Genomic DNA, 15,845 nt, shown 5'->3' on the forward strand with positions numbered 1-15,845 from the left:
AGAGAAGGCAAATGTAATGTTCCTCTCAGATCAAATTAGAAACAGGTGCACTTTTGCATAAGGAAATTAAGTTGCAGACAATATGAAGATTTGCTAAAATGCAGACACTGATGAAAATAAGTAGCCCTTTTATTTGTAATTATTGAGGCAATCTGTTCACAAAGTGTACATGTTAATGGTCTGACAGATCTGTGGACTCCAGCAGGCTGCCACCAACTCAGAGCCTTTCTGAAAGTAACAGATTTTTTTTTTTTTTCTGACAGTTTAACTCTTCCTGTGACAGCCCATCCAAGTGCAAGGTGGCCCTGGTAGGAGTGGTGATCCTGAGGGGGCCAGTCACGGACCGGGGTCATCGATGCGTCTCCGACAGTAGGGGCAGCAGGTGTGTTGAAGCACCAGCAGCTCGTAGTCCTCCGAATGGAACATCTGAGAAGAAATGGTCATGACCCAGTGCCAACCCCTGAGCCTGGCAGGGACGGTCGCCCTTCCAAGGGGGAGGAGGCCTGGCAGTGAGTCAGGGCTAGAAACACAGGATCCAGAACACCTTTGTCTGAGGACTAGAAGAAAGGGGGGAAGGGTCTGGGGTCTGAGGCCCCTTTTCTCTCTTTTTTTAAATTTATTTATTTGTTTTTGAGAGAGACAGAGACAGTGTAAGCAGAGAAGGGGCAGAGAGAAAGGGAGACAGAGAATCCCAAGCGGGGATCAACACCGGGCTTGAACTCACAAACCAACTGAGCCACCCAGGACTTCCCCAAGGGGACACTTGTGAAATGGAAAAGCAGTGTAAAGAAGAAACTGGTAAGCACATATGCGTTGTAGGCATAGTACCTGGAAGCAAGACGGGCACATGGTGATGGAGGCGTCAGGCAGGAGCGAGCGGAAGTACTGCCACTGCAGGGGTGGAGGCCAGCGCTTGATGAGGACATCCCGACGACTCATGGAGCGGAGCACTGACCGGCTTACCACCACGGGCACAAACTCTGAGCCACCTTGCTGCAGGGTGGGCAGGTGGGAAGCAGGGGGCACAGGTGCTCTCACTCAGCCAGGGTGACGTGTTTATATGGGTCACAATCCCAGAATTTTGCGGGCAACCAGGGAGGACCCCAGAAACTTCCCCTGCTAGGTACCTTGACAGAACGCTGGCAGGTCAGGTAGCTCCTGCTAGCCATCTCTAGTGAGGGGGAACCCATCACCTCAATTCCCCCAGTGGCCTTAACAGGGAACAAGTCTGCTTCATGCCAAGCAATGTGTACGGAAGGGATCTGAGTCACCCCTCCCAACAAGTCTCAGGTGTCTCCACAGCCCATCACTCAGAGAGGTGCCCTCACCTCAAAGCTCAGCTTTGCTGTGAACGGGTCATCATCTCTCATGGAGTCCGTGGTCTCATCCAGCCTCAGAGTCTGGGAATCTGGAGGGGTCTGGTCAAGGATGCAACCTGAGGCTGAGTGGGAAACAGGTCCTGCCCTCCACCCAACGCAAGATTCATGGGAACTCTATGTGGGCCTGGAGTGTTTCCTATGACTCGTCTGTGGAATAGGTTTCTAGATAAGAGAAATGGAAGGAACATAGGCCAGGGAGGAGACAGCCCCTGTCACACAGAGGCTGGGTCCCAGTGCACATGCAGGAAAGGGGCTCTGATGGGCTTTTTGCTGCCCCATACAGACCGTGCCATGGCCCACGTAGGCCTGCTGACCAGAAGTACCAAGTGGAGGCTGCAGGCCTACCGCGGGTGGGAGGAAAAATAATGGGCCTACCTGGAAACCATGGCCAGAAAACCTGGCAATTCCTGGAGAAACACTTAGCAATCACCATGTAGTCTGTAAGCACTTGAGAAGGCCTTACAGGTCCTATTTCATGTAGAAGGGGGTGAGAGCTCCAAGTCCTAAGGCTAGCCAGACCAGGCTGAAGGTGCCTAGGGAGCTGCCCCCTTTTGCCAGGCTGATGTGAGGCCAGGGTGAGTGGGGTTCCCACAGGAAGGCCCCAGGGGAATGGAGGCTGCTGGTGCCAAGTTAGGTATGACATGTGGCCCCCCGACAGTAACAAGTTGGCCAAACCATCTGACTTGGGTGTGCAGAGAGCTGGCATGCAGACATGATTTCTGTCCCCCTTTTTCAGCAAACAACTCCTTGGTTTTTCCTTTCTGCTCTGCTTCTCAAAAGGTGGCCCACAGACCAGTGACATTGGCATCACCTGGAAGCTTATAGAAACTCAGGCTCTCAGTCCGCTCAGACGTGCTGAACCAGCTGCTGTGTGCTACCAAGGTCCACAGGTGATGAATGTGCACAGTCACATGTAGAAGCCCTCCTCCTGTGTCTAGCTGGGACAATGAACATGGTCCTAGCTAGAGGGATAAGCTGAGGTGTGGCCTTTGGCCTAAGGTATCCTAGCGAGGATGTGCCCTGGGGTTTTTGCTGTCATGCTGGGAGGACCGTCAGCCCTTTCCCAGGATTGTAAGACTGATGGGATTCAGGGTTGGTATTGCTGGTGGGACAGGGTGGGTGCTATCAAAGAATGAAGTCACTTAGAGGACAGCAGAGCCAAGAAGACAACAGACAGTCTCCCGCTGGTGCCAAATGAGCACCTGGATCCAGTTGAGTGTCTATCTAAGACTAGGCTTCTTTACACCCTTTAGTTTGCTCAGCCTGACTTGTGGCGTCTGTCTCTTGTACATAAAAGTAACCTGACTACAAAAGTTGATAGACATCATATGTTGTGTTGGTTGCTCATCAGCTCTGCATGGCCAGAAGCATAGACAGTATGCTTTTAGGTGCTAGGGTATGCAGGAGGTCCTCCCAGGAACGAGGCATAGGTGAAGACCAAGGTACCATCTCCCCTTCCATGCCTCTTCTGGGTCTGTAGGCATGCACTGTCCCCTCCTGTACCTCTGCACCCTGGCCAGCTCTCTGCCCATTCCCAGCCTGTCCCTGCCACCATCTGGGCCTCTCCAATCACTCAGCAGTAGTCTGCCATGCCCTTGCCCCCACTGGCCCAGCCATCCCCCAAGGCCCTCCTGCCTCCTGCCTTGCACCCAGGCCTTATGTTCGGCTGGCACACACAGAAGGTCCAGCCCAGCACCCAGGATACTGCTGCTTGTGATCTCTTGCCATTTGTTCTCGTGCTTGTGTCTTGGTGCCTCCAGGTCAATGAGGGAGACAGCTTCTTCATCAGTGATCCCCTCTTCCAGGTAGAATTCAACCAGGTGCAGCACCTCTAGAGGGCACAGGGCACAGGGAAGGGCTGTGGGAATGCCGGCTCAGGGGGAGCTAGGGGCTGGGATGCTCTCACCAGGCAGCATGAGGGGAGGTGGGAGGATCAAAGTTCCTTCCCCACCTGGCAGCAGGCTTCTCTGTAAGCAAGGAGACACAGCAGGGCCGCGTCTTTTGAACACTGCATGTCTGGAGGAAGCAGGCACGTATGCATGTGTGTGCACATGTGGCATGTATGTGCATGGGTGAGAAGCAGTGGCCTTTAGCCCCTCCTTCTTCCCCCTAATAGCTGGATGCGCTCCTCTCCAAGGGAGGAGGAACGGCCTCTGCCCAGCTACTTGGAAGGGGCTTCTGATCCTTCGTCAACATAGAAGGAACTGGCACTTAAGAGCCCATCTTAGCCTCCCAGACCAAATGCCCGACCAGTGGCACCTGGGCATTTATATTATGCAAAACCCCACACCAGGTTCTGAGGGGTGGGTGCTTCAAGTCTGGGCAGCAGGGGGTCCTATTTCTGGGAACCCTTAGTGACTGTGCATCTGGTGGGGTGGGTTGTCACACTGTCCCCAATTTACAAATGAGGACACATGTGGCCAATAAGTAGTGGAGAGGGCTCAGCCATCCACTGGCTGCTCCATCTGCACATGCCAGACTTACCATAGGAAGAGGCGGAGAAGACGAAGGGCTGGCGGCAATTGATGCAAACGTTGCCCAGGTTGTTCAGCAATGGGTTGTTGGTGGAGCAGCGGTAGCACAAGGGCACCAGCTCCTACAAAAGCACAAGGACCACAACTGTCCAAGGACCAACTGGGAGGGAAGAAATGCTCCCCACTCTGATTTCAGCCCCCTGGGGCCTGGCTGCCAAGAAGAAAGGCCATCTGTGTGGGCAGGGAGGGGGCACTGGTTCAGGGCTCTGTGCTGTGGTGACTCAGGATAAGGGCCTACAGAGGCATCTGAGGCCCCATCACTTGGGTCCCACTGCTCTGGACACTCCTTCACAGGCAGGGCTCAGCAGCACATTTCTCCAGCAGGAATGACAACACCACAGCTGTCATTTACTGGCCACTTACAATGCATCAGGTACCGTGCTAAGCACATTATCTGGGCAGGCTCATCTGTCCTGTGGGAAAGCTATTATGTATGTCCCCATTTGATAGAGGGGGAAACCAAGGTTCAGAGAAATACAGACATAGCTAGGAAATGGTGGAGTTGGGATCTGAACCAAGGTCTGTCTGATGCCAAGTCTCTGCTCCGAGTTTGAAGGAGGAGATTGTGAAAGAGACAATAGGTTGTCAGGTTGGAAGAAGAGGGCTGGAGCACAGCTGCGCCGCAGATACATGGGACAGCGATAACCTGGTTCCAGAAGGAAGGTGGACTAGGGCAGGGGATCCTAGGATGAGGCGAAGGCAGAGCCACTTGGGCACAGAGGAGCAGAAGGAGGTTAAAGGCAGAGCAGTGTGGGCTGGGCTGCAGCCAACTCAGAGCCTCAGAGGAGAGCTGGGAGGCAAGGGAGGGTAGGACTATGGGGCCCACACCAGGGTCTGTGGCTGGAGCACAGGAGGCTGAGTAGAGGACAGAGGAGGCAGAGAGGGAAAAGCAAGAGTTAGCAAACCAAGGCTTAGGAAGGGGAGGAGGCTCACAGAGCCCTGAGAGCATGGTAGCCATCTTTCAAACAGAACCCAGGCCAGGAAAGAAGGCATCAGGAGATGTTCAAGAAGAGGAGGAGAAGCCTCCTGCTTGAGGGAGCTGTGCCCTCACCTCACTGTCATGGAAGGGCTTGGAGCGGATGGTCAGGCTGCCCAGCTCGATGGATTTCTGGAACCTGGCAGGAATATGCAGGCCTTGAAGCTTGTCATAGGCATGTCGGGCCAGCTTGTAGGCACCCAGGGCCTTGCTTTGCTTAGCCAGAGTGAAGAGTGTTTTTCTGCCAATGACAGGGTTAAGGACAGCAGAGGCCACACTGGGCCTGAGAGCTGGCACTGCCTACCCTCAAAGTGAGCCCCGTGCTGGAACACAGCTTGTGCTAGTGCCAGGACGGCATGGGCAGGAGCCTGAGAAGTGCTTTTCTCATTTGTGGGATGTAAGTGTACTTCTCGGATATCAAAGCACAGGGATTTTTCCAGAGATAAAGACAGTGCAGTTTCCATTAATATTTTAACCTTGCTTAGGTTCTCTGGGCCTGCTGATGGCTCATCTTGTACCCTGACTAGGCCAAAATGTCTCTCCCCACCTCACCCAGCCTGCCAGCCAGGTCCTACAATGCCCAGCACCAAGTGCCATCCTGCTCCAGCCTCGCCAGGAGGAGACAGGTCCCAGACTGCCTGGGAAGCTCACTTAGGTCCAGCTCACAGAGGTCACTGGGTGCACAGTACTTCTCTCTGCCTGCACTTCCACCAGGAGCCACAGCGATTTCTGAGGGACAGCCTCCCCGGCTCTCTGAGGCTCTCCTCTGGGCTCCTCAATCTGAGGCTGACAGGCCTTTATGCTTGATCCCAGGTCACCTTAAATGCTAAATGTGCCCAGGCCAGGCCTGCCCTTCCTCCCCTGCCCCACTGGTGAACCCCCTTCCCCACTTCTCCCTGGCAAGCCTCACGTACCATGCCTCCTTGGCACTCTTCTTCCCCCTGATGCTCCTGATTCCCCACACCCCCAGTGTGGCACCTTCCACCCTAGCAGTTACATGGTGGTAAGTTTCCTTGTCTGTGTCTCCACTGTCACCCCTCCCAGTCAGGGACCATGTCAGGAGCCATTTCTAGGTCCCCAGTGGACAGTATAGGGTGAAGCTTAGGGCAGAGGTTCAATCAAACTCTGCTGACTTATATAGAACTTGTTGGAAAGGTTGGGCACATGTGCTGAGGCTCTGGCAGGTGTGGCCCTGACCACTCCTCTGCAAAGGTCTCAGTCAATGAAGGCACAGCTTGATTTGGGGGAGTTTCCCCTGAAATGTAAAAGATGGGCCTGGAACCTTTTAGAGAAGCTAGTTCTAACCGATTAATACCTCTGAGCTCTCTTCTGGGAAGGCCTTTTCCTCACAGAAAGGCGGCAAGGTTGGGGCTGGAAAGGGACTGAGAGAACATAAGCTTTAGAAGAGGACAAGGAGAATGTCCTTTTGTGACTTTTATGACTATAAGGACTTTAAAGATTTTGGTTGTATCCTGGTCGTTTCTGGCAGCATGCGTCCTCAATCCCCTTTTCTGCTTACAGCCTCTCAATGGCCCTCACAGGTTTGGGGAAGGTGAGGCCAACTCACAGGAAGGCCCTCAGGCCACTGCATCCCCAGATTGGCTCCCACTCCCCTCTTCAGCTGCTCCCATACACCATGCTCACTTCACCTCTGTGCCTTTCCATGTGCTGGGTACTCTCCTGGAATATCTACTCTACTGTCTTCCCTGGTAGCTTATGGGATGGATGTCAGCAACTCCAGACAGCCTTGCCTGACCATGACCCCAGCCTTAGCTGCATTCCACCCTTGGGCACAGCACACATCCCACTGAACTAAGCCCAGTTCACTTGTTACTTCCTCTACTAGATGGCAACTTCGTCACCTATTGCCTGGCCCAGTGTCTGGGGCACAGCAGGTGCTCCATCCACTGGGCTGAACAAACACCCATCACCCTTCTACCCGGGGAAATGCCCAAGAGTCCAAGTGTTTCCTATATTTCAGTTACTCCCTCATTTATGGGTTCTGGGAGGGCTTGGGTAGTGGATTGGTTAGAGACCCACTGCTGGGCCAAGCCCAGAGAGCCCTGAAAAACAAATCTTCTCTTGGCACTGGCCCCTTGGCCTCCCTTGGCTGAGCTGCTTCTACAGCAAAACAGCAGCAGCAGGACAAACTCTCTCTCTCTTCCCTGAGGGCTACAGGAGAAAGGGAAGGTTCTGCCAGTAAAGTGCTCTGGAAAGAACTTCGCAGGGGCCATTAGACAAGAGGGGTGGGACTGAGGGTGGGGGTGAGAGAAAGGATACACCTTAGAGATACCCAAGGGGGGGTCTTTGGTCAGACTGTGCAGTAGGAATCTGGAGATGTTGAAGAGGGTTTCAGGAAGATGGGAACTGAAAGGCTCCTCCTGCAGAGAGAAAAGAAAATAGGGATTGAATTCCTAAGGCAGACACCAATGATTCTGAGTTACTTCAGTAGAAGAGCAATCTCCCTTAATAAGCATCTACTGTGTGCTTTCCAGCCGCCGTCTCATGTGGTCTTCAACATAATCCTGTGAGGATACACTGTCATTGCCACTGTACTGATGAAAAAACTGAGGCCCAGAGAGATGACTTGCCCGAGTTATCCAGCTAGAAAAGACTGGAAAAGAGCAAAGCTGGGATTCAAACCCAGGTCTGATTCCAAAGCCCAAGAATGCCTCTCTTCCAAGCTGCACTGCCCCTGGTGTTGATAATAATTCCACTTCCTCGAGCTCAAGTTGTCTCCAATTAGCTCGAGAGAGAAGACCTTTCTTTTATGCAATTTAGGACATGACCCGACATAAGCATGTCTTTAAGTGGACGCAGTTAACGCTTTAGAGCATGAAATCATATGCCTCTTCTCGGCTCTCCAGAAGCAGCCTAGCTGCCTGATGCCCACCAAACATGTACATGTAGTGGAGCTCCTCAAGGGCTCAGCCCCGTGCCCCCAGCACCTGGCACAGGCCCTAAGAGACCAGGCACTAACACACATGAATAGGTCTTCTGTACCTAGAGGCTGCCAGAAGCTCAGCATGGTAGAGCACAGGGAATTTTCTATCAGGGAGGGGTCCATAAAAGGTTAAGAATACCATTTTGAAGGAATCTGGCACATTGTGTGCAAACTGAGACTACTGAAGATGACAAGATGAAAGCAGGCCAGCGCCCCCTCAAGCACTTCAATGGTAATAAACTGACATTTCCTGAAGGGTCTTGCTAGGCTGTACTCATCAGGGAGCCAGCAGGACTTAGACCCTAATTGGTCTACATTTGTGAGGACTTACTTTATACTACTTCTTGGGTTTGGAGCCCAACATTCTCTCGTTAGCTCTCATTTAAATTTCTACAGCCTCTGTTAGTTCCAAGAACCCAAGAAAACCTGAGACTGCATCCTTTTCTGGGTAAGAGCCAGGGAGAAGCCTGCTTCTGGTTACATCGCACTAGGTGTGGCAGCTAAGAAATGTCCCAGAAAGAACAGAATGGGGGGAGGGTCCTCAAGATTAGCACTTCTCCTCTGGGAAAGAAGCCATCATATCAGGAAAGGTCTGATGTTCCCCTTTCCAGTCTGATCTGACTCAGAGCTGCTCTGCTGGGCTTTGATGCCAGACCCTAAAATACCACCCACCTCCAGGCCTTTGCACATGCTGTGACCTCTGCCAGGAATGCCATTTCTTCCCCTCCTCTTCCCTTGCCCCATTCTTACTAATCTCCCTCCTCTTTGCTTAGGATCACTTCCTCCAGGAAGTCCTCCTGGTCTTCTAAGCTTTTCTCTTGAAGGAACTGGACTACAACTGCTTGTTCACAGACTGTGAGTTCCTCATGGGCAGGGAGGTCTTGTTCACCACTGTGTCCCAAGGCCTCAGCACAGGGCCTGTCACACAGGAGGGATTTGTTGAATAAAGAAATGGCCCAATAAGAAGCCTCAGCTAGGATGAAAAGCCCCAGCTGGTGCGAAGATGCCACAAGCTCACAGCTGCATGTAGGTCCTGGAGAAGAGCTCAGTTATTACAGAAAGGAGACAAAGAGCTGAGCTCCAGAGTGGCTCAGGCAAACCAACACTGAGCTGGGGTCCTGACTTTCAAGCTGAGTTGAGTTTAGGATGGCTTTTTTAGGGTGGCTTCTTTCCACATGAGCACCTAATAGAAATGAGGGTCCTTGAAAAGACTGTAAGGGAAGATGAGGTCCCTTGAAACCACTGACCTTGGTGTGGGGAAGAGATGAGATGAAGGACTGACAGCTGTCTCTGCCTAATAGAGGAGTCTCTCTTGCCAGACTTTCCTCAGAGACAAAGAACGTGCCGAGTGCCCAGCACAAATGTGGGGAAAAGACCCGGTGTAAAAGGTAGGGCCTTTGAAGATGGGCAAAGAACTGTGAAATGCTTAGCCTGCAGGGGAGAAGGCCCAAGGAAAACTGGCTGGAAGCCTCCACACAGGGCAGGAGGAATAGCTGACACTCATCTTGGGTCACTCTGTGCCAGGCTCTCTTCCAAGTGCTTTTCCAATATTAACTCATTTAATCCTCACAAGACCATCAAGTAGGTACTATTATCATCTCCATTTTACAGAGAAGGAAGCTGAAGCACAGAGGAAAGTAAACAACCTGCCCAAGGTCACACAATGGAGCTGGGGTGTGAGGCCGGTCGTTGGCCTTCTCCAAGTTAGAGGGGGTGGAGGAGCAGAAGCTAAGAGCACAGGCTCCGGAGCCAGCCCGTCTGGGCTTGCATCCTGGCTCTCACGTACTAACTGTGGGATCTCTGTGTTCAGCATCTCAGTCTCCTCATCTGTAAAATGGGGATGACAATACTTACTTATCTCGCAGCATGACTGAAAGGATTAAATACATCGATACAATAAAGTCTTTGGCACATTGCTTGCTAAGTAGTAAGTACTCAATAAAGGTGGGTTATTGGAATTATCCTCTTAGTTTATCAGCACAGGATAAGCTCACATTGTAGGAGCTTAATCAACATTTGCTAAGAGATTGAGGATACATAAAATGAGGGAACTGATAACAACCTATCACCTGTTCCCCATTGTCAGGAGACAGATTTAAAATGCTTAATCAAAAGAATCAGGGAGTGACTAAAAAGAACCATTTGGGTCTCTGGAGATCAAGCCAGCCCTCGTTTTATAGAGAAGGAAACTGAGAGCCAGAGAGAGAAAATAAATTGCTCAAGGTCAAATTGTTCAAGGTCACATAGCAATTGAGTGGCAGGGCCTAGGAGAGACCTTGGGGCCTTTGGTTAGAGCTGGGCCTTCACCCATCTAGAGTAGAACATCCACCCCTGATCATTTTAGAGAGAGCCCTTTGTCTGGCTAACCCAGAGTCTGCCTGAGTTTTACAAACCTAAAGCTGGCAACTAGCAAGGCCCATGCTAGCCCTGGCTCATTAATTCAGAAGCCCACAGCTTGCTACAGGTCAAAAAGTGGCTAACTGAGGAAAATCAAAGTCCCAAACTCTGTCTCCCAGAAGATCAGAATTTCTCAGCAGGACATCCTGCCCAGTTGGTTTACTTTCCATCCAGAGGTCTGCTGCTCTGTAAGCCATGCCTGGGTCCCTAGCTTAGTAGGCAGCACCCTCACCAGGTCTCATCTCCTAGCCACCTTACCGTATACTGATGAATGGCATGGTAGCCGTGGTACAGCTCGGCCAAATGCTGGAAGTGGTGGAACTTGTCGAGCATCACATCCTTCTGGGCAGGGTCTGAGGTGTGGAGCAGGAGGGGGTAGGGCAAGAGGGGAAAATGTGTCAAGCCGTGTCTACAAGGCGAGGCAGTGGCAGCATTGCTAGTGTCAGCTCTCCCCCGACATCAGGCTTGTGCCAGGGAGAGTGACAAGGAAGTGCAGTGATGGGAAAGGTGCTGCTTAGGAGCTGGGACCATCTCAAGACAGGAAAAGTCTCAGCTGGGCAGAGTATGTAGCCAGGAAAAGTCTGAGGACATTTTTCGAAAGTCCTCCTGGATCCCACACTGCAGCCTACTGGGTCCTTCCACCGGGGAAGTGCCAGCTGCAGCAAGAAGCAGGTGATTACTGGCACCCGGACACACCAGAGGAGTCTGGCATGGAGGGTGGGCAGACGTCGGCTTTACTCATCTCACCTCAAGCCTCTTCCCTCTGTGCCATGCCTCATCCAAGGCACAGACCACTGGCCGGACAGAAACATGCCACCTTACACCTGGGTCTGACAGTTTCCAAACTAGAACCACAACTTCGGTAGGCTCACAGCAGCCTTACGAAGGCAGCAGGATAGGATTATCCCCACACCACAGATGGGGATATAGAGCTTAGGAAGAATTTGTGACTTGTTAAAAGTCACCTAACTGCCTCAATTCCAGTGTTTTCCCCATTCCAGCATGCTGGCCTTAGTCCAGTGAAAAACATCTCCCAGTCCCCTCTGCTTCCAGAACTCCCTCGGTGCATCATGGGAAATCTCAAGAAAGCAACATTGAAACTATTTTTCTGCCTGGGATGAGTGAGAATCTGGAGTGTATTACTGTAAAGTGATCTCTTCTTCATCTTTCTATTTAATTAAGTTTTTTTAAACCAGTGCTCACCTGGGTCCAGTTATAGGCTCCCAGGTAGCAGGGGAGAGATATGTTCTGAATCAGCAACACAGGGCAGGACCTCCCAACCATAACCCCAGGATGGCCCTCATACCATCATTAAATTTATGGGCAAACTGGAAAAAGATGACACACCAGATTATGCTGCTGCAAGACAGGGTTACGGACAATACACCCAATAAACAAGCCCAGGGCTTTAATTAAAACGTCCCAGCTCTTTCGATGTTTATCTTGGTGCCAGAGCAGGGCTGGGGAAAACAAGCGGCCTGGCCGATGTTTACTTACCTTGAGCTATATCAAGGCACTGCATGGACAGCATCCAGTAATAATAGGCAGCGTCATTAAATCTGTTCTCCACCACAGCATTGTGTGTGAGCTGCTCCAGCACCTTGACTGCTTCCTGCTGCCGCCCGGCCTTGTGGAATGCTAGAGGGGCAAAAAAAAACACAGAGTTTGAGGAGTGGGATGGAATTTTGCAGGGCTTGCAAGGGGCTGCTGTAGAAGTAGGACATTCATTGGGAGCATCTGCAGCACTTCGTTGCTGGGATGCGCCTCTCAGGCCGAAGGCTATAAATAGCCAAAGCTACATCCTGAAAAAAAGTACAGTGAGATATATTCCTTTTTGGCAGGGAAAAGGCAGCTGACTTTGGAAAGGCATGGCAGAAGAGAAAAATCCTAGGGGGCAAACTGCAGGGCAAAGTCTGAGGACGGCACTGTTGCCCATCACCAGTGAGGTTTTACCCTCAATCCATTCCAGGACAAAGTTTTGTGACATCTGGGGTGACACTCATAGCACCTGACACTTTAACAGGTTTGGTAGTTTACAGAGTGTTGCTGATTCCTTGATGGAGGATCACAACAGACTTACTAAGGTGGAGGTAAAGTGGCACACCCAAGGTCACAGAACCTAGCTCAACTCAAGTCCTCAGTCTTCAACTGTGTGCTTTTTAATGACAACCTTGAAAAATATGGCTCAGTTTTAGCAATCAAACATTTGTGAAAACATGCAAAAAAAATCTCTCAATAGTTCCTATATCCATTTAACAGAAACTTCCTGAATCTTGACTATGTAGACAGACCCTCAGGATATTGGGGGCTGCCAGGGAAGCACTTGTAGCTATGACACTTGCCCACATATGGAGACTCAGATGATCCAAATCCTCTGCTTTAGAGAAGGAAAAGGTCTGGCCTTTGTTCCAGTCTCATCTACAATCTCTTGTCTGAGTACCAAGTTACTATGGCGATGGATTCTTGGAAGGGCAGACACAGACAGATGGATAGGTTGATGTGTTTTGCCCAAACATGCACATACTTCGGCAACTGGGTGCTCTGGAAATGCTAAAGCAGAAGAGAACATGCTGTCTTTCAATGGGGGCTTTTAGCTGAGGAGCTCAAACAGGGAGACATTTGTTCCGCAATGTGTCCGGAGGTGGCAACTGTTACCATATAGAAGTGTAAATGAGATGCTATGGAATATGACACACCCAGCTTCAATAAGAAGACTTCTTAAGTAGGCAGCAAGACCTAGTCACAAGAATCAGGTTCCCAGCCAGCCAGATCCTGGTCCAACCATGGCTTTCTGACTTTGCAGGGCACAGTTAGCCTTGGTGTCTCTGCAGGGCTGCTGGCAAGGTTCAGGGTTATATAGTTAAGCACCTAACCAGTGCCTGACACAGAGAAGGAAGTCACATTTTAAAATTATTACCACCAATTAAAGCTCTGTGCTTCCTTTCACTCCTATCTCAGATACTGCCATACCTGGAGTACAGTCCACTTTACCAATGGAAATGCCAAAGAGCAGAGGTCACCCCATTTATCTGAGCCAGAAACAGAACCCAAATTCCTATTTGCGGTAGAGGAAAGTGGCAGGTGAGACCATGCCAGACACTGTGGGAGTCCTCACATTTTGTCCCCACACCAGCCTGGCTCATATTCCCTCTCTGCCACTTCCTTGCTGTGGGACTTCAGGCAAATCCCTTTACCTCTTCCAACCTGTTTTCTCATCTAGGAAACAGTAGCTACATTATAGGGCTGTCGTGAGGATTGAGTGGGAAGCTATATTTGAATGCACAGTGCTTTGCTCAGAGAAGAGACAGGACCTGTCTAACGTCCGGAAGCAAGTGAGTGATGGACCCAGGTGTGTCCAACTCCAAAGCCCATGTTCTTTCCACTGCTCCCCAGTCTTTCACCATGAAACATGTCATATCCCCAGGATGAAGTCATCCATCCTCAAGCCCATGATGGGAGGGGCTTGGTAGCCTTCCTGAAATGTACGCCTTGGCAGTGCCGTCTCCTGCCCCTTCTGCAAGGTGGCAGTCTGTGTGGCCTACCTTTCTGGGATTCCTCAAAACGATCGTTCTCTGCTAGCCACTGAGCGTAGGGCACATAGACGTCATCCTTAAACTCAGGATGCTTCTCGCCCAAAGCAAAGGCCTGGAGAAAGGAGCAAATGCATTCTTAATAAAGCAGCCCCGACAGCCCCCATGAAAACATGGCACTTAGCTGAATCCATTAGGAATGTGTCATATTTTGCCAGCCTGACAACTCAGAGGGGGAGAGTGCCTCCCCCTACCACCACCCCCAGAAACGCAAAAACAAATCAGCTCTTTGAAAACAAAAGGCAATTAACAGCAATATGCAAGCGACTGGATTCAATAACAACACAGTCTGTTTCTGGACCACAGAAGCGGCACAGAATCGGAAACATTTTATTTTAAGGATTTGCGTGGGCTCCTGTAGGGCTGCAAACAGATTTCTTTTAATTGCAGGCGACACCTAAGGAAACAGAATTGACATTATCATCATCACTGCTTATTAGCTGTCAAAGATGATTGTGGACTTGGTGCTGTATAGGACCCAGTGACTGCTTTATCTAAGCCCCAGAACCACCTGTCAGGCCAGGAGAACTAGAAATGAGTCATGGGAGACAGTATGTGGCAACAGGGAGAAAGTTTGCCTGATGCACAGTTAGGACTGAGTGGTTCGTTCGTTTTCTTTCTTTCTTTCTTTCTTTCTTTCTTTCTTTCTTTCTTTCTTTCTTTCTTTCTTTCTTTCTTTTTCTTTCTTTCATGATTCTATCTATCTATCTATCTATCTATCTATCTATCTATCTATCTATCTATCTATTTATCTATCTATCTATCTATGTAGGCTTCAGACCCAGCGCAGAGCCCAATGCAGGGCTTGAACTCATGACCCAAAGGTTAAGACCTGAGCTGAGATCAAGAGTCGGACACTTAACCGAATGGTGCCCCTATTAATTTTTTTTCTAAGTAATCTCTGAACCCTACATGGGGTTCAAACTCACAACCCCAAGATCAGTAGTCACAAGCTCTGTGGACCAAACCAGCCCGGTGCCCCAGGACTTAGTGGTTCTAAAATGCTGTAATATATGCTGCTAAAGAAATCTCCTAATAAATTTATCTTGAGAAGCCATTGTTGCCTGTCCTTGGCCCCACCTCTTCTCATCAGTAACCTTGTCACCTCAACAAATGGAGCCATTCATAAGGCAGACGAGAGTCAGATAACTTTACTCAGGAAAGGTCTTGCTATGGCTCTGTAAACTAGACCTCAGTGGGTGGGTGCATGGGTGGGTGGGGTACAGCCAGGACCATAGGTGCAGCCTCCGATCCTCTTGGGAATGAATTTCAATCCAGGGCACAGGTAGCCAGTGAGCTAGAGGGTGGGAGTCAAGCCACAGAGTGGGCAGCACATCAGCTGCTACTGCCAGCCCGGCCCTAGCCATCTTTCCTACTGGCCCGGCTAATTCTTCACACCCACCCCTCATGCCAGAGATATCCACGTTAGGAAAGAGCGGAGGAGGAGCTGCCCATGAAAAAGCTCTGGCAGCTTGCACATGGAGAGTATGGGTGGCATTTTCTGTCAAAAGGCACCCAGCAGGTTTTGAATGTTACACATGTGTCAGAGATCCATCAGTATGTGGCGTTGGTCAAAAGCAGTTCAGACCAACAGCAGACAGTGAGGGCTGTTAACTCTCATGTCCACAGTGTGTACTACAGGGCTGGCACAAAGCCAGCAATGCATAAAGATTTTCTGAATGAGGCGTCTGGGTGGCTCAGTCAGTTAAGCTTCCGACTTTGGCTCAGATCATGATCTCAGGCTTCATGGGTTCAAGTTCCACCTCGGGCTTTATGCTGACAGCTCAGAGCCTGGAGCCTGCTTCAGATTCTGAGTCTCCCTTTCTCTCTGCCCCTCCCTTGCTCAAGCTCGCTCTCTCTCTCTCTCTCTCTCTCTCTCTCTCAAAAATAAACATTAAAAAATTAAAAAAAAGAAGATTTTCTGAATGAATGATTGAATGAGCAAATAAATGGAAAGCTCATACTGAAAGGGCCTCTAAGACATTCTGGCTCAGAAAATTCAAGGCTTAGTCTCCTGATTGCCAG

At 50.5% G+C, this 15,845-nt stretch overlaps 1 protein-coding gene across 13 annotated transcripts in view; it reads right to left on the minus strand.

Annotated features, from left to right (window-relative positions):
- Positions 1–15,845, minus strand: part of IFT122 (intraflagellar transport 122) — a 74,154-nt gene that overhangs the window by 926 nt on the left and 57,383 nt on the right. For 9 of the 13 annotated variants that reach the window (XM_053218915.1, XM_027042694.2, XM_053218917.1 and 6 more), the window contains 10 exons: positions 13,773–13,875; positions 11,728–11,868; positions 10,489–10,583; positions 7,170–7,270; positions 4,965–5,130; positions 3,864–3,975; positions 3,085–3,210; positions 1,329–1,408; positions 829–993; positions 112–426 (listed from right to left, as the gene is read on the minus strand). In XM_053218915.1, the coding sequence (XP_053074890.1) occupies positions 337–426; positions 829–993; positions 1,329–1,408; positions 3,085–3,210; positions 3,864–3,975; positions 4,965–5,130; positions 7,170–7,270; positions 10,489–10,583; positions 11,728–11,868; positions 13,773–13,875 (1,179 nt within the window). In that variant the 3' untranslated portion in view covers positions 112–336. The other 4 variants (XM_027042691.2, XM_027042693.2, XR_008297004.1 and 1 more) reach the window with 4 other exon arrangements.

The sequence above is a fragment of the Acinonyx jubatus genome, chromosome A2 (assembly GCF_027475565.1).
Source record: "Acinonyx jubatus isolate Ajub_Pintada_27869175 chromosome A2, VMU_Ajub_asm_v1.0, whole genome shotgun sequence".
Taxonomy (NCBI): domain Eukaryota; kingdom Metazoa; phylum Chordata; class Mammalia; order Carnivora; family Felidae; genus Acinonyx; species Acinonyx jubatus.